The 25175-nt window shown below is 49.5% G+C and overlaps 1 protein-coding gene across 9 annotated transcripts in view; it reads right to left on the reverse strand.

Moving 5' to 3' along the window:
* Window positions 1–341: 341 nt before the first annotated feature.
* Window positions 342–25175, reverse strand: part of camk2g2 (calcium/calmodulin-dependent protein kinase (CaM kinase) II gamma 2) — a 56151-nt gene continuing 31317 nt past the window's right edge. Inside the window, exons 7-23 of one of the 9 annotated variants that reach the window (XM_084708835.1) lie at window positions 24196–24298; window positions 23169–23252; window positions 22916–23010; window positions 20870–20992; window positions 20097–20180; window positions 19874–19916; window positions 19199–19258; window positions 16581–16621; window positions 12269–12352; window positions 10426–10470; window positions 9695–9740; window positions 7623–7724; window positions 5639–5743; window positions 4597–4672; window positions 4316–4410; window positions 3877–4127; window positions 342–3688 (exon numbers count right to left, since the gene is read on the reverse strand). In XM_084708835.1, coding sequence (XP_084564961.1) covers window positions 3895–4127; window positions 4316–4410; window positions 4597–4672; window positions 5639–5743; window positions 7623–7724; window positions 9695–9740; window positions 10426–10470; window positions 12269–12352; window positions 16581–16621; window positions 19199–19258; window positions 19874–19916; window positions 20097–20180; window positions 20870–20992; window positions 22916–23010; window positions 23169–23252; window positions 24196–24298 — 1419 coding nt within the window. In that variant the 3' untranslated portion in view covers window positions 342–3688; window positions 3877–3894. Of the gene's footprint in view, window positions 3689–3876; window positions 4128–4315; window positions 4411–4596; window positions 4673–5638; window positions 5744–7622; window positions 7725–9685; window positions 9741–10425; window positions 10471–12268; window positions 12353–16580; window positions 16622–19198; window positions 19259–19873; window positions 19917–20096; window positions 20181–20869; window positions 20993–22915; window positions 23011–23168; window positions 23253–24195; window positions 24299–25175 lie in introns of all 9 variants that reach the window. The other 8 variants (XM_084708836.1, XM_084708837.1, XM_084708839.1 and 5 more) reach the window with 8 other exon arrangements.

A 25175-nucleotide genomic window follows, 5' to 3' on the forward strand; every position in this document is an offset into this window, starting at 1 on the left:
GAATAGATGTAATCTCTAATGCCTTTATGGTATCTCTTTCAAAGCCTTTTCTAGCTTCCATTTTCTATTGGTCCTAGTTATGGTGTTTATAAAGACTTAGTTCAGAATCAGCTGTTTCCTATACTGTTGTCGTAGTAATTGGAAGGTGATATTATAATATCAAGGTGGTGCCCTGTTAAATTGATACCATAGGAACTAGCCTGCGTCGTAACTATAGAAACATGTATACCCAATGAGAACGTAGACACATCCTATGTTCAAATTCGATTTTTATTAAATACTTCAAGATTGTTTCAATAATAACAAAGATATGATCTACTGACATTCAAACAAACACTTGATCGTTTTAAATTCATGATTTTATTAATTGTATGGTCATGCAAAATCCAGCATCCAAATGAGAACTCAAGAGTATAGTCATATGAAGCCCCTTAGTATATGGTTACAATGCAATACATTTACTAATAAAAGGGGAACATACCAAGCTAAGGCTTTTAATATATATTTTTTTGCACTTTTTATGTGATACATCACTTGATTTCAATATCTGAGACAGAGCCTTTTCAATAAACCTTTAGGATGCAGGTAACATATACAGATTTCCATTACTTAATCAAGTAAACACAGACAGTGAAAAATATTACCAGAAAGTAGACATGCATATTTCTTCCTCTTGTAAAACTGCATATATAGTTTGGTTGTTAAGAGTGTGTGGCTTTCAATTGTTATTTTCAGTACTTCATCTCTTTTTTGTAAGTGTATCAAGGCGTCTCCCCTCCTTCCAGCTAATCAGATAGGTAACAGTAGAATATAGGGTCAACTATTTCCCCCCCTCGCTTCCTTCCGTTTTCCCCTTCCCTGTTTTGATAACTTCCAGAGTCCAAGTCACCGCATCGTTTTTCTACCCGGATACAAGAACATTCCCATGGCTGCGTGAACACACGATGGATGGAGCCTGGCCAGGCAGGGTGCTAGATATAGAGAAGACAAGCCAGGGCCCACAGCACTAAGTCAGGAACACTACGCAGAGCCAGCAAGACATCACATGGTTTAGTACTGTATACATCATCGTCATGGTGTAGAAGAGGGGTTGGGGGGAGGGGGGGTTGGGTGGACAGTCTCATGGCAAGGAGGATATGTCACAGCGTAGTTGCCAGGGTGGGGCGGGCGTGTCATCTTGTGATTTGTGACTTTCGCGACAGGGCACGTTCGCGGCGATATGTCGGCTGTGCGACATGCTTTGATATCATATTGGATTACCATTCAATCATTTAGAGTTGTTTTCTTTGACTTTAAACGCCCGTCCTCTGACAGGATTGATGGAGTGCACGTTACGATGGTGGCTGCTCACAGGTTTGAAGCAGGCTTCACTCTTGATGGTACAAAGTCAAACACACACACACACAAACACATACACACACACACACAGTTCAACTGCACAGTGACAAACAGCTTTCCAATGGCTAACCATCGACACAATGTTTGAACGATATGTTTTAAAGGGAAACTGGTTCATGTGTGCTTGATGCAGGTGCCTTTTTTTCAAATAGGTGTGCACTGACAGCATCCTGTGCACGTGAGTTTCTGTGTGTGTGCGGTGGAGTCTACTTTCTACTGATTGTTTATTGATGACTTTTTATTGGGATGGTTTATGCATGTGTGATGGGTTCGGGGGACGGAGAGAGAGGAGGCTTAGATGCGATTGGCCAGAAGCCTTGGCCCCACCCCCAAACTCGATAGTGCCCCCCCCATATTTACAGTTTCAATTCGTGGAAACAAACAACTGAGGTTATCCAGAAGCAAACACTAAGACCACTAACAGCTAGTACAATTAACTACAAACCATTACAAACCATTACAAAATGGACCAATCCATTGATTGCCTTCAGCATGGCTCCCAAAACACCAGCCTCCAAGTCCGCCTCCCATCCAAATATTCTGTCTTGTCCAATCAACGGCCATCAAAAATCATGCGGTCACTGGTAGTTGGCCACGAACCAATCCCATACTGTCACTGCTTTCTCCTTTTTAACATGCTATTCCGTGCCCGTGAATTTTACAGAGGTACGGCAAGCCAAGACAGACAATATACAGTGTTCAAGAACAGGACCAGAACAAGAGACAGGCAAAAGAGTGACATCATCTTCAACAGAGTGGCGCGAGTGAGACAGACAACGGGATGGGGGAGTGGTTTACCAGGGATCGTCATAGAAACACATCCCCCGGGGAGTGGGCTAGCTTAACCTGAAGTTGCAGAAACGTCCACTCGGGAAAGGTGAACACAACAGCATTGAGTCTCAAGTTCATGTGCAAAACAGTACAGGCCATTTTAAATTCATGATTTTGTTATTGTTGTCATCTTTGTATTAAGTAAACATGCTTAAATCATAGTAGAGAACCTTACAGGTGGGAGAGGTGTCGTGTGCACTTTCAGGGTTTGTGTTTGAGGCCTCTGTGTGGGAGAGTGCTGGGCAGAAGCTAGAATGTCTAATTCTGCCCTCTAGTGGCCAAGAGGCAGATAGTAATTAACTGGGAGTGTTCTGCAACTTCAGGTTGTGCTGGTCAGGAGGTTGTGGCTGAAGAGCAGGCTGGCATACAGACCCAAAGGGCACAGCACATGTGTGGACATGGCCGTGTGTGTGTGTGGATGGATTCACACGCAGGACCCCAACGCACAAACAAAGCTAGGAGTCGGAAAGGGAGTTACAAGGATACAGGGGACATCTGTACATCCACACACACACACACACACACACCTCCCTTCTCCAAACCCTGAAAGGAAAGAGTTGTTCCCCTTCTCCTTATAAATATTTATGTATTTCATAACTATGTTAAATAAAGTCCCATCTGTAAAAATGATTCTCTTTGAACACAAAATACTTTCAAATACAGCATCATTCAGAAGATAAAAATTAAGATCCACATTAACACATTGTAATACTAAAAAATGTAACCCCACACTAACTTCCCAAAAAGCTCACTTCTACATTAAAACAATGTCTTTAAATGCAAAAGATGTCTAAAGTCTACACTTTGGTGCTTTTAATTCAAATATGAAGTAATATAGTGTAATTTAGTTTATGTCCTCATTTTCCCTATTACAATTTCAATGCATCAAAATAGATAAACATGTTAACCGTGAAATGAACAAAGCAAAAAACACATCGGCACTACAATGAGGAGTGTGTGCTCTTCCGTTCTGGGAGGAAAAAAAAAAAGAAACGATTTTTGTAAATAAATTACTCGTTTGAAGGCTTTGTTTTTTTTTTTTTGTTATTCTTTTTTTTTTTAACGAAAATTGAAATATTTCTTGTACATTTGTTAATACTTCAAACACCTTTCCAAACAACGGGCAAGGAAAACAAAAGAAGATGGATCCATGAAAGAAAAGAAGAAGCTGGTGCCCCGTGTGGGCATCAGAAGCATGCACCGTCCAGAGGGCGGGGCTGCAGCCTCGGCAAGCCCTCAGCGACAAGGTTTGGACGGGGTTGGTGGTGGTCGGTGTTGTCGATCGGTCAGACAAGCGGTTGGCGGTTTAAATATTCTAGTTTTTTACGTATATATATATTTTTTTTTCCGCCTTGTGTTTTTTTTCAAACTTCAAGCGGTCTTAACCGGCTGGGCTCCTCGGCGCCAATCTGACCACGGAGAGAAAATGCTCCAAACAGCTTCGGAATTCAGGTCAAAGCTGAGAGAGACAGACAGAGGCAGAGAGACAGACAGACAGAGAGAGAGAGAGAACAAAAAGTGGGTACGAGCAAGCGTCAGAATCAGACCCGACAGTCAAGCGTGTTTTCATCCTTTTCCGCTACATGTTTAGCCTCGAAGAAATCCTCCGTGTGCGTGCGTGTGTGAGCGAGCCACTGGCCGGTGTACCTGGGGCCTGGTCAAGGTTCACTGGAGGGGCGCGGCGGGCGCTCCCGAGCAGTGGAAGTGCACGTTGAGCCACTTGGCGTCGCGGCGGTGCCACACGCGCGTCTCCTCCGACTGGCAGGAGCGCGGGCGGCCCTGGCTGTCCATGTACTGCGTCAGGCGGATGTAGGCGATGCAGGCGGCGTCCTCGCCGATCAGGTGGACGTGCGGGTTCAGGATGGTGGTGTGCACCGGCTTACTGTTCTTACTCAACACTGGAGGAGGACGAGAGAGACACACGCGCTTCACAGACAGAAGATGAATGATATGTATGAGATTCGCGATGTCAACATTCAGGGCCTGAGCTCCACCTTACGTCGGCGTGGTGGATCGTATGACGGCATTCGACAAACATTTCATTGTTATTGTTTACTCGGGTCAGAAAGCAGAGGGATGTGCGTACAATTATCAAAGTAGAATTTGTGGAAGTCCATGCCCTCCACCAGGTTCCCAAGAGCCTCCGGTTCAAACGAGGTCAGTCCAGGGTCACAGATTCTCCTGCAGAAGAAAAAGCTTCATCATCTCCCCAACTCAAAACATACTGGACCAGCAACCAAGCCTGGACTCTGTGAAGTACTTTTAACAAGAACCCCCTCAAAAAAAGGTCTATTTATTGGACGGCAATGTTATTGACAAACAAACAGGAGCACAAACAGGAGGTTGGCCCAGTGGCCCCTAACTCACGTGTAAGCCTCAAAGTCCCCATTGTTAATGGCTTCAATCAGCTGCTCGGTAATCTTGATGATCTCCTGCTTGCGAGCTGAAATGGACGCAAACCGAGGACAAAAGGACAAAAGACAGACATAGAGAGAGAGAAGATCAGATAAGCTTAGAGGAGTCCTGGCTTACCCTAGAGGTGAAGTTCTCCCTCCCCATGCAACACTCGGATTCTAGCGCCTGGGCCTTTAACCTGACCTTTAACCTGACCTTTAACATGGGCTTGTAGGCAGAACCACAGAACGATGACCACCTTCATTACGATGGTAGACATACGTCGGGTGAAGGCTCCTCTGGGGGGTATAATCTGTCAGTTCTGACTGTCTGAGCCTCAAGTCTTCCTTTCGAGACCCTGTTTTAAGTCTGTCACCTGGTACCACTGAATTATTGACAGCATAGTTGTCTGGGCCCTGGAATTCCTGTTCACGGATAACGGGCAAACATTTGAACTTGTTGTCCATCTCTGCCTACATCTCCTGCTGGTCCATATCTTTTGACACACACCCCGTAGCATACCAGAAGACAACCAAACAACCTAAGTAGCCTCAGAAGGCCACCCATGAGAAGCTAGAGATGCGCACACACAAGCAGGAACACACAAACACACACAGATAGTCCAAACTTGAGAAGAACCTCACAAAGTGGGTCAAATCCACACAGAACACAGAGCCTTTATCAAGCACACACAGCACCCTTAATATACAAACGGTACAGTTTTGTATTCAGTTGTATACAGTTCACATTGTCGTTGGACTCGTGAACCGGCAATTGGGCACTAGCCTGGCTGCTTAGAAGCTTGCTAATGTTGGCTGTAGCATGTATGTCATGTTGTTTGCTAGGGACAAAGCTTGGTGTTAAAGTCTTTATTGTGAATGTCCACGCACAAGCTAAGCCAGCAGCTAGCAGCACAGCGAGGTAAGCTAGCGACTAAAGCCAGGGGGAATAAACACCTGAATTATATGCTGCTTCTGCTGCCAGGCAACGAGGCAGCAGAAGCAGCAGCACTTACTGAGCAACACGCCGCTGCCCCCTGGTGGAGGCAGCCCACACTCTAAGTCAGGACAGGCGCTCGGAGCTGATTTGGTGTTTTGAACATCTTCGTGCAGGGGGGCAGCTGGAAGACAACACGATGACAGGCGTAAAATGGCCGCCGTGTCATTAATGTCAGAAGAAGGAGGGGCAACGCGACCTCCCACAAGTGTGTGCGTGCGTGCGTGTCTCAAAGCTTTGTTTGCGTCGTATTGCATGGCGTGAGACTGAGACATTGATCGAGGCAACATCTCAGTCCTGGGAAATTGAGTTCGACGACATGATTAGCTCAAATCCACAGCCACGCACGCATCGCACGCCATTCACAGCAAGACATCCACCAGCGCACGCAGATGAGACAGAAGGGTTTAGGTGACGCGGCAGGTGGGGAAGCTGCTGGACCAGCAGGGGGCAGCAGCCCACCATCAAACACAGTGATAAATGACACGGCTGACAGACAGACCCAACAGACGGACGTACTGACCGACAGGCAGACAGACTAAAAAGACAGACATACAAAGAAGAAATGATACAAAGACAGAACGGACACACAGACTGAAAGATAAGAAGAATAGACAGACAGGCGACACAGACATACAGAGAGAGAGAGAGAGAGATAGACAGATAGAGAGCACAGAGAGACAGAGGGAGAGAGAGAGATAGACAGATAGAGAGCACAGAGAGACAGAGGGAGAGAGAGAGAGAGATAGACAGATAGAGAGCACAGAGAGACAGAGGGAGAGAGAGAGAGATAGACAGATAGAGAGCACAGAGAGACAGAGGGAGAGAGAGAGAGATAGACAGATAGAGAGCACAGAGAGACAGAGGGAGAGAGAAAGAGATAGACAGATAGAGAGCACAGAGAGACAGGGAGAGAGAGAGATAGACAGATAGAGAGCACAGAGAGACAGGGAGAGAGAGAGATAGACAGATAGAGAGCACAGAGAGACAGGGAGAGAGAGAGATAGACAGATAGAGAGCACAGAGAGACAAGGAGAGAGAGAGATAGACAGATAGAGAGCACAGAGAGACAGGGAGAGCAACACGAGTCCTCGTGGAGATTTCTGTTCGGCAGGCACACAGGACCCAGTGTCAAGGTCCGGCTCGGGCCGGATCCGTTCAACCCCCGGGGGGTTCTGGAGAGACGGATGGATGGGTGGAGGGATGAATACCTAAAAAGGGCAGCGGGGCCTCAGAAGGCTATCACTGCTCACTTCTCGCCACGGGAGAAGGAGAGTCGGCGGAAAAACAGAAGCGAGATGTTTCTGTGAGATAGGAGGGTCTGTGTGGGCGTATGCGGGTCCGCAATGTCGCCACCACGCCAGGAGGGCCTGGAGCTGGCCTCGAGGCCAGGTCTGAGAGGGAGAGACGAGCGAGTGGCAGAGGGGTCCCAGAAGAGACCGCTACGAGTCTGAACGAAGAGGAGGAGGAGACACACACAAGGACGGACACCCCCCCCCTCACCACACACACACACGTTTACAAACACACACACAAACAAACACACACAGGCGCACACACACTGGAGACTCCCTAACTTAACATTCAGCAACCATACAGACTTTAAATCAAATACTTTTTTTTGGGGGGGGGGGGGGGTCATTGTCACTCAAGTACACATTCAAGAGATGCCGCGTCATGGAAAGAGCCCACGAAATATACATGTGGGGGTAGAACACGTCAAGACGTTTGCATGACGCAGCGTAGCTCGGAGTGCAAGCAAAAACAATGGGCCGGACGAAATCAGGCCCCTTTGAAAGGGGGACATTCTTCAGGGGGACAGTTTGGATTGCGGCAGAGGGTTCCGAACAGGGGGGAACAGAGTTGGGGTGGGTTTCAGAGGCGACTGTCCGAAAGAGGACCTTCTGGAGGGGACGGCCGTGTAGGAAGAGGTCAGAGGTGAGAGAGGAGGAGGGTGGGGTGGGGGGGGGTGTGGGGAGGTGTGGAGGCTGCTGCTGACTTACAGGCGGGTGGGCAGTGAGGGGCCTGGCTCTGCTGGCTCTGCTCCTCACTGGCACTGCACTGGCTGACCACTGCGCTGTCGGCGCTAGCCCCGCACGCGGACACTGTCCCCGCCGCGACGCCACACACACACACACACAAGGCCAGAGAGAGACACAGCGAGGTCAGACCATTTCTTTTGTTCACTTCTGTCAACAGGTACCACACAATGCCTCGTCTCCGAGCCAATGCCCTCTGGACATTGAAACACTCGGAGAAGATGGACAGCACAGAGAACCTTCAAGTACGACAGTTAAACCCCACAGCACCAAATACCAGACGAAAACCAAAAAAGAGACAGGAGACAATTCATGTCACACAGCGACAGCACATCACACAGAGAACTCCACGACACGCCGACAGACCACCAAACCATTGAACTCCAAACCCCCATGTTTAAATAAGCCTACTTTGCTGTAATAAGCTGCATCGGTCAACGTATGTTTCTGATCTAAGACAGAAGGAAGGACAAATAAACGGTATCAGGAGGAAGAGGAAAACGTCTCAGGTGGATGCCAGCCTGCACTGTCCGGCCCCTCCCAGTCAGAGTTCGTCACTCCTCTCTGCGCGCGCTCCTACTCTGCCGCACCACCGGCGCCACGCACGAACGCCGCCGCAACACCGCGAGAGCGAGAACTGGAACGCTCCAGTCTGTCACTCCGAGCCGGAGACAACATTTACCCTCTTTACCCCCCCCCCCCCACCGTACTGTAAGCTGGGCTTCTGGAAACATACTGTATGAAGTCAATAGGATGGAGTTTGTCTTGGTGTGCCACGCATGTGTTTCTGTGTATAGGAGGTCTGAAAGAGGGCTTTGTCGAGGGAGATATTTTCACCCTCTCTCAGAATGTGGGGCCTAGTCGTTGCCTGGCGCAGTGACGTCAGTGGCCCGGTCACCTCCGGACCTAGAGACCGTTGCTATGTTTGCCTGACGGTTCGATGCGAGTGTCTAGTCTTCAAAAAAAGACTCACTTTCCCATGAGGGCAACATATTGTGTGTGTGTGTGTGTGGTGTGGTGTGTGTAAGTGTGTGTGCGTAAGTGAAGATGCTTGTTTCGTGGATCCCATGTCACTCATGCTCCACTGACTGCTCCTACACTGAACGCGGTTTAAGCGGCCAGTTAAAACAGGCCAGAGCCCTTCTCTAAACAGTGCTCTGGAACTAGCAGTAAAAAAAGGCTGAGCTTGTAAACTTGTAAACCCTGAAGTTCACCTCTCGACGGAACACACCCCGTTATGGAGTTGAAGGTTTATGGTGCGGGCTGATAGCACCGCGCACACACACACACACATGCGGGCGCGCAAACACACACCCACACACAAACACCGGTTCAAGTGCAGCCCAGTGCCAACTCCCTAAGCCCAGGGGAGATGATAGAGAATGGGAAGTCTATTTGAAAGCTAAGGGGAATTAGGGAAGCAAAAGCAGGACATATAAGGCCTGTGGTGTGTGCCTGAGCCAGGCTCAGTCTGATCGGCACTGCTAGCCTGATCTGTCTTTCTCTCCCAGAGCCTCCAAGCAGTTGTGGAAACCTGTTCCTGAACACTGCCATGCAATCCGTCCATGTACAGAATGGATTTCCGCCTACAAGCACACACACACACACACACACACACACACACACACACACACACACACGGTGTGGCTGTCTCTTCTGATGTACTCAACCATGCAGATGTTCACTGTAGTACACACTCAGCCACCATTCACTTACTGCCTCGGCCATAATGGGTTCTCTAAAGGTAGCATTGTAACCTACAGTGTAGTTGATGCTCTTTGTAGAAGGGAACAGAACTATACTGAAGCTAGCTTGCTAGCTTTTAGTTATTTCGAACCCTCCCTTAAGCTCCACATAGCTTGTTCACGCATGCATCCTATTCATGACCTGGTGCGAGGAAGCCGCCCCCAAAAAGGATAACTCTCCGATGCCTAGAGTTTCTATGCTCGTCTCAACTTCTTGACAGTCACACAACACGACAGGAAGTGAAGAAAACGTGCAGAGTACGTGAAAAGTTTGACGTGTACCTTTCCTACCTTTCATATCCTCCTCTTCTGTGGTGTTGCAGCTCTCCGTGGAGCCCTGTGGGGGACAGGGGAGAAAGGTGGAGGAGGGAGGGAGAGAGAGACAGAGAGAGGGAGGGAGCAGGAGAGACGGACAGGGAGGCGTAGAAACAGAGAGCGGTCAGTGTTGAGTGGCGGGGGTTCAGGCTGGTGGCGGAGGGTGGTTGACGAGGAACTTGGTGACCTTTTTCCCCCAGGCTGACAGACAGACACACGAGACAGGTGAATGGACGGACTCCCCCCAGGAACGCACAAACCAACGAAGCCAGCGCGACGGGGCAAGCGCACAGGGCCACACACACCAAAGCAGTTGGTTTGGTGAGGTGGGAGGATTAGCGTGCGTGCAAGTGTGCGAGTCAGTCGGCATTGGTGACTCGAGTCAGTGCAAAGCACTGCTCCCGTTAGTGGCTGTGCCACAGGAAGCATGGCGTTTACTGCAGTGACTTCAGAAGGTTAGTGCACTTGTGAGTATTATATACAGAAGCAAGGCGTCAGTACGAGTGAGTTCTCGACAGAAGCGAGGTGTCAGTACGAGTGAGTTCCTCGACAGAAGCGTGGTGTCAGTACGAGTGAGTTCCTCGACAGAAGCGAGGTGTCCGTACGAGTGAGTTCCTCGACAGAAGCGAGGTGTCCGCACGAGTGAGTGTGCAGAGAAGCCAGTGCTGGTGTTAGCGGCGGCTCCCGAGGTTATGGAAGTGTCTTACCTTGGTGCCGTCAGCTGGGTTGTGCACGACAGTGGTCTGTGGTTCCTAGGGGAAGTGGGAGACAGTTTACCATGCGGGGAACCCACCAGGGAGCCGGGCATGTGGAACACACGCACACGCGCAACCTGCATACACATTATGAGCACACGCACACACGGCAAAGCACTGGAGCCACAGCAAAGAGGTAGCAGTTGGGTTCTGCTATGGATGGGGGGGGGGGGGGGGGGAGGGAGTTGGACTGTATACTACACAGTACTGTTATGAAGCCATACCAATCCCTTCCATGCTGTCCCAACACCATATCATTTTACATGGAGCGGCCAAACCCTAACGGAGGCTCTTGAGCATGTGCAAGTGCACATAAAGAGGTGTGCAGGGTCCAGATTGAGAATGACAGGGGGGGTGGGGGGGGAGGAGGGGTGTCTGGGTCAGAGCGGGTTGACCGCCCCTCTGTCGCCAACCCAGACCCCAATCCAGACCCCTTCGCCACACAGTCACCATGGAGACGCTCGTCGCAAAAGCGCCTAGTGGCTCACGCTGCCACGTATCATCATTCAGACACGGCACACCCAAATGCAATGACCCCCCCCCCTCCCCTGCTCCTACTCCCGCCAAATACCCACACAGACTGTCCTGCCCATCACCAAGCCCTTATTGCATCCCAACAGTAGAGAACATACAGTCTTAAAGAAACCGACACGAAAATGCAGTCGCTCCGTTAAACCATTAGCCTCTTAGGTCCATAGCCTGAAGCTCTTATATATATAGAGCTAATATAGGTTCATGTACAGGAGGCCTATCTGGTCTACTACTTGAGAGTCTCTGGAGGTCTTAAGACCCCATGCACATCGTTTATCTGGCTAATTAGAAATAGCCAGGAGGAGCACGCGGCTAATGCATGGACAGGGCTGTGCATGAGGGACTGGAGGAGAAGCCGACAGTAATGTCATAATGCAATTGTCAGAAATGCAAGTATCTTTTGTCTTCTTGCCCGAGTGGTGATTCCGGAGCGATGTGCCAAAATGGGTTTGGTCCCAGATGAAATGGCTTCATTGAGGTTTCAGGCCCATAACCTCCCAGGACAATGTCAGTGGACGGTCCGTCTGGCCGGCACCAGCTCTGCTTTTCAATTGAAGGCCATTCGATTCTGTGCTCCCATCACGCCATTTGTTTCCTTGAGGCAGAGTGCAAGGACTGTACCACTTGGGAGGGGGGAGGGGGGGGGGGTCACATTGGTGAGACCCACACAGAGGGACTGCATTTTCTACAAGTGGGATATCTCTGTTTCCAACCAAGTCTGGCTCCTGTTTTACCCATACAGAACAATGCTGTAGTTGTCTACAATTGTCTGTAATACAAATGGTATTTTATGACTCATAGTTTGCTCTTTACTTGTCATTTACTAACACAAATGCTCTAAAGATGTAACCTGTGCACATATATTTAAACTATACTATTTAACTACATGGTTAAAGAACATGTAAACCAGCTGTCAAGCTGATACCCTGCTATCTGTGTATTATTTTGCTCCAGTATCTGGGTAAAACAGAAGCCTAGAAAGAGGGGTCACAGGCACAGACCAGTTGTTTCGTTTAATCAAAACTACCGCCGACATCACACAGTTTATCTCTAAAAAAATAAAGGTGGGAGGAGAGGGCGGAAGGGAAGGAGGAAGGGAGGGTCCAAAGAACAGGGGGGGGGGGGGGCACCAAAGAAGGGATGAGATGAACAGATGGAGAGGAAGAAAATGACGGAACAAAACTCAACGGAACGGTAGGGGACTAAAATAGGCAACAATGTCAGTCAAAGCAAGGATGAGAGAAACCAAGTATAAATGAGATACCATTGGTGCTGAAGATGATATGCTGCTGTCTTTGGTGCTGCTGGTACTGCTTACTACACTGTTTTTATTGTTGTTTGTCAGCGGCTGGGGCAAAGAAAAACAACAACAACAACAACACAAAATGACTTCTGCTCAACAGTGTTACAGCTGTCCAGTCTATCGTACGGAGCTGAGATGCAAGGCTGTGGCAGGTGTGTGTGTGTGTTCCTAGTGTTACTCCAGGTGTGTGTGTGTGTTCCTAGTGTTACTCCAGGTGTGTGTGTGTGTTCCTAGTGTTACTCCAGGTGCGTGTGTTCCTAGTGTTACTCCAGGTGTGTGTGTGTGTTCCTAGTGTTACTCCAGGTGCGTGTGTTCCTAGTGTTACTCCAGTAGGACAGATAAGATACAGTGGACAAAATGCTAGGCTGCTGGACAGCTTCCTAACACACTCTCGCCTTGAGCTCAGAGCTCGGCAAGAGTCTCTGTAGGTTTGTGTGTGTGTATGAGAAAGAGAGAGAGAGATAGAGAAAGAGAGAGATGTCTCTTTTTTTTACCAGTAAGCCAGTGAGCAGGGTATGCCTGGTGCTTTTCTGGAAACAATTGTTGAATGCTGTCTGCCGTACGCGCGCTTCAAAATTCCGCGAGCAGTTTCTTTTTTCTCTTTAGCATACAAAATGACAGCTTCCTTTGAGCGTCAAAAGGAATTTGTAGGGAGAAAGAGGCGCGCTCTGAAGGCCCTGACACTTCAGGGGGAGCAACATTAGCATTCTTGACACGCTAAGTGACGTTAGCGCTTGCCTTCCATTTTCCCAATGCCTGTGTGTGAATGTCTCAAATTGGCCGTTTGAAGTGTCTGTGTCTACCTCTCCAATGGGATGCCTTGTTGTATGAGTGTCGACGATCTTTTCACTCAAGACACGACACAAGGGTAGCAACACTCTCTAAATACACAGGAATATTGAAACACATGCGCTGTCTAAACACTCGGGGAGAGGGGGTCACAGGAGAATACCCAGGCCTCTCAAAATCAATACCTGCCGGTATTGATACCGGTACAATACCGGTACCTGCTGGGGTAAAAGACATTGCTGTCTCTCTGAGAACAGCAGAGAACACAGTTAGCACAACTTCTAACCAAACCAGCAGGAGTCTATCCAAACAGTTAACCAGGTGGCTCCAAACTCTGGTCCTGTACATTCGAGTGAATAGTGGTAGCTAACCGATCGCGCCTGTGCATGCAGTGAAAGGCCTTGACGAGAAGGTGTTTCTACATTGAAATTGCAAACTATTTTCCGTTAATGTGGTGTATGGTGAGGTTTATAAGAGGAGGTTGGAGAAAGAATCAGGAGAGTCGATTTACAGCCTACCTGTTAAATATGGATTGTTTTGTATAGTTGGGTTGTAGTGTAGATGTTTTGTCTATCTCCAGTTTGGGTTTGTTTATTTCACCATCCCCAGTGATTACATTGCTTTAGCACAAACACGAACTTTTTGGGGATCTAAAAGGACATTCCTAGTTTGATCTTTTGATGCTGAACTTTATTAACAGTCACGTCTCCCACCCTGTGTTAGTTTAGTGTCATTTCCTGTACCTGTACCAAGGCCTGACATCGATAACCCAAGAAGGCTCTTGAATATCTTAACGTAATGTCAAGTTGTAAATGACATCAATTAACGGGCAACATGCAGTTGAAGTATCAGAAGGTGCCATGGTACTTTCTGGTGATCAAAAGCCCCGGTGTCCCCTTTAAGACTCTTGACATTCATGCATGATGAAAGAGCCATTATCAAACAGGGCATTACAGATATGAACTTACTTTTTGTAGTGAATTTAGCCTTAGGAGTCTGGCCTACCTAATACCTGTACTCCTTCTCCTATAACACAAACTAGGGACAAAGGAATGACAACTACCAATGGGAAGGGGTGAGGTGGATGTGATGGTGGGCACCAGTGATATTGCACTGACAGAGGTTAACCCAGTGGTGTGGGATGGACCTCTAACATTGTGGATGTTTGGAAAAAGGAGCTTTGCCATGATTAACTCTGCATGCGTTACGCATCTTCAGTGCCTGTTGGCCTCAGTCTCTTTGCTGGCAGTGACTCCCTTAAAGTGAAATTATATATTTGTCGACGCGTTCAAAGCGCAAAAGCTATCTAAATTCAGGCCACTCGCCATTGGTTGTTGCTACGTTTGGTAGTGTCTAACGTATTGTGGTTGTAACAAGAATCTTCCTTTAAAGTAGCCTGTGCTATATAACAGTCAAAAATGATCCCGTAAACACTGTTACAACAGATATCTGAGTGGACTGGACAAGTGGAAACAATATGGCAGCAATTCCAATCAGCCAAACACATGACAAGAGGGTGCTATGACCACATTATTTCCACCTGCCAAAAAGTTCTGATATCCATTCTTGAATAAAAAGCAGGGTTTAGGGGTTGATTGTGAAGTGGCTTTACTAATCCTCGGCTGGAAACATCTCTAGTTACTAATTTGTTGCTGCGTAGTTGTCTGCAGGCAACCAAGACAGGAAAGGAAAATGGAGAAGAGGGTGTTTCACTGGAGGGAAAAACATGAGGGTCCAATAAAAAGAAAGAAAGAAAAAAAAAAAAAAGGAAAAAAAAAACTAACAATTGGTTTAATGCCCTTACCCTGTTGCCAGGCCAAGCCAGCTGCCATGGGCTACACTACTATTGCCATAGAGACAAGAATCAGCTGGTTCGATGTGTCTGGGCGGGTAGGTCGACCGGGAGAAAGAGTCCCTTGTGTGTTCCCTTTTCACACGGAACGTGATGGGCTACTTGAAATGTTCCCGTTCCAGAAGGGGAAAGGATTGCCCTTTGTTCTTGACTTGACTGCTTCTTTGGAGGACTCCATGACTGACTGTGAGAAAGAGACGGTGACACTGGGTTTCTGGCCTGGCTGTTGGCACACTGCCCCCAGCCCTCCACTTTGCCTGTGTAGAAGGGCAAGGTGAGGATGGGGCAGGAGAGCCACAAAGGCTGGTCCATATGCAGATAGGCTTGGCCTGGTCACTGGAGATAGCATTTAGGGGAGAATGCAAATGCAGGGAACAGGATGTCTATACTGCATTATGTGTGTGTGTGTGTGTTGCACGCGGCACGCCCATGTTGGTACGGTGTTCTCAGGGGAAGACATGACGGTGGTGTGGACAATGGGAAGGGATGTGATGGGAGTTGAAAGATCCAATGGAATTCCAACAAGACACAATTGCCACAGACCCTGTAGCATCTCAACTAAAAAAACTGAGAATAAAAGAGAAAGCAAGAGAGAGAGAGGGAGAGAGAGAGAGAGAGAGAGAGAGAGAGAGAGAGAGAGAGAGAGAGAGAGAGAGGGAGGAAGACCACCGACTGCAAAAGGAGAAAAGACAGCTGAAGACGTGGAGAAAAGGGAGGAGGAAGAGAGGACAGACACGGAGCAGATCTCACCATCAAATAAACACTGGAGCTGGACTTCCTTTTCTGAACAGATAGCAACAGAGAGGAGGAGGGAAAACAGGGAATCATAAAAAATAAAAAGAAACCAATAAAAAATAGGGACAATCAGGCTGCCAGTTAGATCCCACAGAGAAGAACAACCACAAAAGCTTTTGAAGGGGGACAAAACAGACACACAGAGGGAAGGCAGTCTAGCGCCAGTCTACAGCTGTTTGGAAGCAGTATTTCTACCATAGTCCCAAAAAAAAGAAAAAAGAAAATAGTTTTAAATAGTACCCAAATTGAAAATAAACTTGTGTCTGTGTGTGTTTTGATTTTAAGTTTGCACAGCAACTAACACGAAATCTACTATATTATCAAAGTTTAATTGGTTTGTGTAGATTGGTTTTATTTAGACAGTTTTGACCCTGGTCGATCATGGCGCTTCACTGCATGCACTGACTCCCTGGTTGAGCAAAACAAAATGACCTCTGGAACCACGAGCATCATCACTCAGAACCCTGGGAATAATAGCAGCAGCAGTCTGTTGTAACCACATGATAAGAGTTAGGACTAGACAGCCTTTCTTAAGACCAACAGTTGATTTGAAGGCCCTTCCAATGGCCATTTGTTTCCTATGGCAAATTACACTTGTATTGCCTAATATTTAAACAACCTTTGAAAGAGATATTTTTATGAATATTCACTTGTGAAGACCACAACTTTAGTCCACACCCTCAGTGAATAGTAAGATATAAGTCCATCACAACCAAATGTGTGAGGAGAAAGAGAGAGAATGAGAGATAAGAGTAAGGAGGGAAGGAAAGACAAAGAGAGATTACAAAAGCGCAGTAAACCCAATCCAATCATTCCTATGTCACATTGGACACTTACCTTGACGCCATCGGATTTTTTGTTGAGTAAACTTTTGCATGCTGAAAGAGAGGAAAGAGAGATGGGACAATCAATCAGAAGGAGAACATCAACAGAGCCAGCGCAGATTGATCTGGAAACCACAGAGGGTGAACCGGGAAGTGAAGGGCCATGCTTGTTCTGTGGGGTCACCAGGGTTTCGCAGACACCAGTGCTCTAGTGCAGATCCCATGTGGTCAAGTTACATTATGTCTGCTGCTTTACTGAACCAATCAGCATCGTCACCACAGAGACAGAAAGCTATTTTTAAAGTGCCACGTGCTCTGCAATTATTGGGACAGTTACTCTTTTGTTGTGTTCAAGGTTGGCTGTACGGTATTTATAGTATGTATCCCTGTAGTGCCTGTGCGTGCTATCTTTTGAACTCGAAGTCTCGAATTCTTTCAGTTCAGAGCCAAAACAACTCAAAACTACCTAGTCACTGTCCCAATACACATGCTGGGTACTGTAAGACCAGCGTATAAAGACAGCGCTTGCTTTAAAGCCCAACTTTGCAATGACACGTTTTTTTTAATCGAAGAATAAAATGGAATATCTATACCCATGAATAAAAGGCAGTTCTAGAGGACTGCACATGCCCCACACTAACATATACGGTCTGTCACAAACATGCTCTTGACAAAACCCACACTGTGCATACGTAAAAAAGTCTTCCACGACAGACACGAATAAGACAAACAAACACAGAGACAGGCTTACAAGTGACAGACACACGGAGATACACACCCAAAGACACACAAAAACAGACACACGCACATAAACACGTAGGTATTGTCATTGTCACTTCAACCAAACTTCAACCAGTTCTCCTATTCCCTTACCTTCCATGGAAAACAAGAAAGGAAGGAGGGCAAGGAAAAGGCAAGATTGAAAAAAAATATATATTGATCAGTACCCTGATATCTGAATATTGATAACGACGACTGCAGGCACAAAAAAAAGAAGAAGAAAAAAAAAACGATCTCAGGCTCGTTCGCAGGTGGTTCATGCGATGAGGTGGTTCGTGTGGGTCATATCAAAAGCTTGGGCATGCAGAATCCACAGCAAACGACATCTCCCAGAGTGCATCTCTGCCGAGGAGTGCATCATAGGAGGGAAAAAAAGGAGACAAACTCTGTGGCCCAGTGTAGATAGTTCCCCCCGAGCCATCTAATGCCAGAGGGGATCATGGGATTTCTTTCCACTGGTGCATCTAACACTAAATACACTTCCATCCAATGGATGCATTTGTGAAACCGGGAATTCAAACGAGAGACAACGCGACAGAAACAAGGTGACGGCTCCGTGGGGGGGTCAGCCCAAGCTTGGTTTCCTGTGGGCGGGATGATCAATGACCAATCAAATCAAAGCTGCCATTGACATCATCCAGTAGGTGTGCTGTCTCTTCTTGGGTGGGAACGGTGGGCAGAAAACCAAGCAAGCAGGACAACAGAGAAAGAGACAGATTGAGAGAGAGAAAGAGAGAGAGAGACAGACAGAGAGAGAGAAAACATGAGAAGGGAATGTCCGAGAGCCCGGTGCATCTGGCTACCCATGCAGGCTGGCAGACGCAGAGACACATGCTTGGCTGGCAGGAGGTGCCAGGCAATGCAGAGGAATGCGATGGGCATGGGCATCGACCGGGGCACTCTGGATGAAAAGATAAGAAGAAAGAAAAGCCGGATGCTTGCTTGCTTTAAGCGACGGAACCGTCGGAAAATCCAAAACGACCCTCCCTCAATGTGTCGAGGCGAAGCTCGCGTTGTATTGGAATCGGAGACATGCACACGCACACACACACACACACACTTACTAGACATGGCGCTGTGTATTTGTGTGCATGTACTAAAGATGAAGGAGGTTAAAGGATAAAGGATGGTGATTAGTCTGGGTGACGGGGCAGGAGAGAGGCCCACTGACAGCAGCCCGGCCACGTGGAAGCAGGATAGATGACGCTCATGACAAACGCAATTTTAAGTCAAAGAGATGGCTGTCCGCTATGATTACATAGGTCAATGCTGGTCGTGTTGCATCGTGTGTGGGGGGGGTACTATGGCCGTGTACTATGTCCGCGTGTGTGTTCGCATGGCGAGGAGATCCTTTTTAAACGATCGTTTCTTTTCAAAGTCCCAGATGCTCGGATGCATTCTGTGTCCTTGGACGCTCGTGAACGCACAGACGGGAGGCTTTCGCAGTGTCACCCTGTCAGCTGCCATGACTTGCTCTGTCAAAAAGCGTTCATCGCGTATAGCGTTCATTGCGTATAGCGTTCATCGCGTATAGCGTCCATCGCGTACAGCGTTCATAGCCCAGGCAGTGGTGGAATACCTAACCCTATGTGTGGCTTCTCTCTGGGGTTGTGTGGGTAGGGCACCGGGGCAGAAAGTGTGTGTAGGTATGTGTGCGTGACGATGTTTGGACGCTCGGACGGGACCACTCAAGAACAGCCAGGTGCCAGTGTGCAGACGGGCGAGGGGGTGGGGGAGGGGGCAGAGGGGCAGACAGGCGGGGTACCCCGGGGTCACATGCTACCAGAGCGGGGTGGAGGTCACTGGCCGGTGGGCAGCGGCAGGCTGCCGCGCCCCCTTCAGCGGACATACCTTCCTGTGCCATAGCAGCCGTGCTGGTGGTGGCTGCAGGGCTGGTGTGCTGTCGGCCAACTATTGGACAGAGAGGCGTTCAGTTTGGACAGGGCCAGGCAGGGAGGAGGGCGGAGCCTTGCGTGAGCGCTGAGTCCCCTCCTACACCCCCCCCCCCCCCCCCACGTCCTCCCCTTACCCCCACCCAAACACACCCTGACACAGCCCTCGTTTGGGGACCCCCTGAAAGCCGTCCTTGCCGGGGACAGCCTTCGCCATACTTACACCCCCCCCCCCCCCAACGCTAACACAAAACGTCCTTTGACGCCATATGGGTGGTCACCACCAGAGGCAGTGACAGTGTCTCATGGGGGCATGACCTGTGCACACCGGCCCATCACACCACGCTGTCGAGTGAACTGACCAGCCTTCAAAAGTACGCTTGTGGTAACAGGGCGTGTGTTCATCAACTGGGATACTGCTGTACTGAACAGACGATAAGTAGCGTGCAATCAAATCAAATAAAGAGTTTGGTAAGGACAAACAGCCCATTCTGGGAGCCCACTAAGAGGCCCCGGTAGGATTAAAACATGGAAATGTCCCCAGACACTTGGACTTTACAACTTCTAAACGTTTAACTGAGCTGAAACTAAATGGGGTTACGACCCGGAGTGCCTTAAGTACTCATCCTCTCACCTGAGAAGTTTCTGGACACCAGCATGGTAGTAAGGATAGCTCCCTGGGAAGACAGGAAACACACCAGGGTTAGAGAACAAGAGGACAGAGAGATGAGGAGAGAGAGATGAGGAGAGAGGGAGGGAGAGAGAGAGAGAGAGAGAGAGAGAGAGAGAGAGAGGGAAAGAGAGAGAGAGAGACTAAAGGAGACAAGACAGATTTTACACATTTTAAACACACGCACTTTGAGTTTCCTCCGGGCGTTGAACTTGCGCAGGCACTCCACGGTCTCTTGGCGATGCATCATGGAGGCCACGGTGGAGCGTTGCTGCATGGGAGAGAGAGGAGAGAGAGAGAGAGAGAGAGAGAGAGAGAGAGAGAGAGAGAGAGAGAGAGAGAGAGAGAGAGAGGGAGAGGGAGAGGGAGATTGAGAACAAAGAGAGGAGAGACCCCAGGAGGGATCACAGAGAGAGAGAAGCCAAAGAAGAGAGGAGGAGAGACCAGGGCGAGAGGAGAGGTGGGGAGATCACAAGAGCGGGAGAGAGAAAAAAAACAGAGAGGAGGAGGTGAACATCGGCCCCGTCATCGACCGATCGATACAGAAGCCTTCGCGGCAGCCACTAACAGGGTGAACGCAGGTTAATCCCGCGACAGCGGCGGAACAGAGGAGCGGGGCCGCCGCGAGAGCAGGCGCTCCGGAAACACAAGCACCGCAGGGGGCTCTTCATCCAGTCCCATCCAGGAGAACAGGGGCGGAGGATCCAGATCTAACATAAGAGCGGATGTGCTCGGAGAGAGGGAGCCGGGGGTGGATGGAGTCACCCGTCAGCAAGAAAGAGTTTCCGGAATAAACTACGGATGGAGACAGATGATGGGGAAGCCCTCCGAAGTACCTGACATACCTAATAGAACCGCTTCACGGGTGACAGTAGATATCGATATACTAGATGTCCATGAGGGGGGTTCAGATGTGTGTGTTATGGGGGGACGGACGGAGGGGTGGGGGGGGGTACTTACGCAGACCCATGGGTGTTTGAGGGCCTGGTCAGCAGTGATCCTCTTAGCTGGGTTGATGGTCAGCATCTGGTTGATCAGGTTCTTAGCCTCGGGGGTGACGGTGTCCCACTCTGGAGAGGGGAACTGAGAGGGGCAGGGCAGGGAGGAGGAGAGAGGGGGGAGGGGTATGATGGAGGCGGGTTGATACACATTGTACAAAGCCATATGTGCTGTAGCTACACCCACACTCCGTGGGTGATGCGGTGTAGGACTGGGGGCCAGTCGGGGGAGTGTAAGGACAGAGTCCAGTAGGACCTGGTCCATGGAGGGCTGTTTTCTGCTCCTGTTAACCCCAGCTAATGTTCTTCTAATCACACGTGTCCATCATGCACCCCTATGTCACGCAAGCACACACACACACACACACACACACACAAGCATTCTCTGACAGCACCAGAATTTGCCAAATGTTGAAGACTGACATCTCATTTTAAGGGAATAATAAGGACTTTTAATTGCCTCGTGAAAAAAAAAAACATATTTATTGGATCTTTTCGGTCATACCACAATCAACTACCAAGGCATTAAATGATTTACTTGTGTATCAATTTGCCATCACTCGACACTTAATCAAATCTCAAATTAGACTGTCCAGAGAGAGAAAAGGACACTAATCTGCGTGTGGGGTAGGAAATTATGCTCGATCAGGAGAAACAGCCAACGGGTTGCCAGGTTTGTGACAAACAAAGGCAGTCGTGACTCCTTATTGACTCCACTCCCGTTATGTGCGCTAATGAACTGCCATCCCCTCGGATCATGCAGATTAAAATCCATAATGCATTCGAATGTCCCAGAGGAATAGGAAATAATAACCGGGTAGATGAACATCGTTGATTTACTTGTTTACTTGAGTCGTAATGAGCAATATCCCGGTTTGAATCAGGAGAGGCAAATACTCCTTATGCGTATGGCACGTACACAGTAGAGGAGACTCATTCAAACACAACTAAGATGGATACTGTATAGCAGGTCGTTTCTCGAGCTAGTATATATACTGACCATCTAGATTTATGCTCAGGACTGTATATAAGCCACACTGGCCAGCTGAGCCATGTGTTATTTGCAGGTGTGTGTATGTGTCTCCTGACTCCTAGCCCTGTGTTAGTGCAGCGGAGGGCTCGCTCTGACAGGATCAACGGTCAGGAAACACGTCTCTCTATCACAGCCAATTAGAAATGAATGTGGGCGTCAATCTGGACCGGAACCACTTGGGTCGATGTTCGGCTTGACGGACTGTGGGTGTGTGTGTGTCTATGAAGAGCGCCTGCCAGGGATCAAATGTGTCTGTCTGCAACGCGGCATGCGCGCGGAAACACACTCAAAAGGCGCACACACCCCAGAACGAAGCCCCCGCGAGGCTCTTTGGAGGCCCTCCCTCCCTCCCTCTCTCCCTCCCTCCCTCCCTCCCTCCCTCCCTCCCTCCCTCCCTCCCTCCCTCCCTCCCTCCCTCCCTCCCTCCCTCCCTCCCTCCCTCCCTCCCTCCCTCTCTCCCTCTCTCTCTCTCTCTCTCTCTCTCTCTCTCAAGTCACGTTCGCCCTCAGTTCCCCTCGGTGCAGTGCTAATGGCCTGAGTGCTGCTAAAAGCTCCTGTTAGCCCGACTCCAAAGCACTTCGCTGCTTCCCCAAAGCCTCTGGTTTGGCCTCCCATAGCCTCACCCAGACACTCCCTCAGACGTGCGTGCACACACGCACGCACGCACACACACACACACACACGCAGTCATATTATTTGGACACAGGCAAAGAAAACGGACGCACCCGTACAAACGGCGTCATTCAGTGCCGACACATTGCTTCTACTCATTTACCGTGGCGAGTCCCACCTGTGAGCATGTCCACACACACACACACACACACCGGCCCTCTTTGTGAACTCTAAACACACACCAGACAGCCCCCGCTGGTCCGCGCTGCGCACACACAACCCACAAATCTGCTGGGATCCAGCGGTCTGCAGTGTAGCTAGAGGGGAGGAGGAGAGGGTGCGAGGCAGATGGTCGGAACTCACGTCGTAGGCCCCGGCCTTGATCTGCTGATAGAGCTTGTGCTGGTCCTCGTCCCAGAAGGGAGGGTAGCCCACCAGGAGGATGTACAGGATCACGCCTGCACACACACACACACAGAGGATTAGCGCAAACCGCCACAGGCACCCATAACACGTGCACACATACACACGGACGTGCCTTACACACACACCCCACAGGCATGGTCTACAGAAGTTTCTGAGCGCACGCACCAGTGAGCACGCGTGCCACACTCACCACAGGCCCAGATGTCCACTGGCTTGCCGTAAGGGTCCTTCCTCAGGACCTCTGGGGACAGGTAGCCAGGTGTGCCCGCAAAACCTGAGGGCATGACACACACACACCATCAGACAAGAAACACCAAGACCTCAGCGGGACAGGAAGCCCCATCTCAACCTCAAATCTCTTCGTTGAGATCCACTCATCTCAGTAACCCCCCTCCCCCCACCCCACCCCCGCCACTCCACACTGACTGATTGAGACTCGGCCGACCATTCATAAAAACCCCATCAAACACCAAATGGAAGGGCGCCCATGGGGGTGTATTCCTGTATCAATCTCTTCCAGACAGGATGGAGCCAGCCGGCCCTCCAGTAGAGTGCTGGTGGAGGGTCTCTGAGGGCCGCAGGACGCTGGCCTCACTGAGAGGCTGGGAGGAGAGGCTGCAAGACGGCGGCCTCGCTGAGAGGCTGGGAGGAGAGGCTGCAGGACGCTGGCCTCACTGAGAGGCTGGGAGGAGAGGCTGCAGGATGGAGGCCTCACTGAGAGGCTGGGAGGAGAGGCTGCAGGACGCTGGCATCACTGAGAGGCTGGGAGGAGAGGCTGCAGGATGGAGGCCTCACTGAGAGGCTGGGAGGAGAGGCTGCAGGACTGCGGCCTCACTGAGAGGCTGGGAGGAGAGGCTGCAGGACTGCGGCCTCACTGAGAGGCTGGGAGGAGAGGCTGCAGGATGGAGGCCTCACTGAGAGGCTGGGAGGAGAGGCTGCAGGATGGAGGCCTCACTGAGAGGCTGGGAGGAGAGGCTGTGGCTTCAAGCTCTCTCTCTGGCTGGATCGAATCAAGGCCCAGTAATGTGTGTGTAAGGCCTGTTAGGCTCTGTTGAGGATCCCATCAGAGTAGGTGTGTGGAGGGGAAGTTCATCCAATTAAAAAAACAGACCGTTTTTTTTTTCTTTCTTTTTTTTACATACAGCACCGGTCTGCTACCACGTTCTGCAAATGTTCTACCCAGGAAATCAAATCCACCCTGGAAAGTGTCTGCTTACCGAACCATGCCTGCTGTTCTCCCTGCACCTCGATGGCCAGGCCAAAGTCTGCTAGCTTCACCGCCGCTCCCTTCAACTTGCTGGCCAGCAACAGGTTCTCTGGCTGTGGACACACACACACACACACACAAAGAGCGTCACTCACAACACGAAGACTGCACTGAACACTGGAACTGGTACATGCATCAGTCGAAAGTACATTAGCAATTTGAACAGGCACATTGGGGTTTAATGGGTAGAGCTTATCTTATTAGGGCTTATCTCCCGATGGAGATAGAGTGCCATGGTCACAGTTTTTCATCTGTCAAAAAGAAGGAAAAACCAATATCCATGTGGTGGTCTCGGTCCACAAGATGATATTGTCTGTGTCGGACCACGAGAGGATCAGGCAGGGACCAGGAGCTCTGCGTGGGCCGTCATTAAAGACACCAGCGATGCCATTGCAGTTGGTCGGGCTAGAAGACTACAACTCCCTGCAGTCTGGGTGTTTCCAAGAGGAAACAGGAGCGAGTAGCAGGGCTTGTTAGACCTCATACATCAGGCAGGGAGACAACAGGAGCCAGGAGGGTCTGTGATGTCAGCAGCCCTGTCCCTATGGGCAGCGGTGTGGGTTGCCCCCCCCCCCCCCTCCCCTCAAGAACACTAGGATTAATGACGCCACCACAGACAAACTCACGCGTGACTCTTTTACCAAGTCTTCTCTACGGTCTCTCCGCCTGCCAGGCTGTTTTCTCCTCTCTCCCTCTCTCTCTCTCTCTCTCTCTCCCTCTCTCCCACTCTCTTTCTATGTCTCTCTTTCTTTCTTTCTCTTCCTTTCTCTCACGTACACGCACACAAGCTCACTGGAGACCAGTGATACGCAGACGGGTTGGGGGTAAAAAAGGAAGAGGAAATGGGGAGAGAAAGACAAAACGGTCCCCCCCAAAAAGGTTTGAGGACAACTGAAAGAGATGCGACGATGAGAGAGGGCCAGAGAGATG

Source organism: Hypomesus nipponensis, chromosome 11 (assembly GCF_054491055.1).
Source record: "Hypomesus nipponensis isolate SF chromosome 11, ASM5449105v1, whole genome shotgun sequence".
Taxonomy (NCBI): Eukaryota; Metazoa; Chordata; class Actinopteri; order Osmeriformes; family Osmeridae; genus Hypomesus; species Hypomesus nipponensis.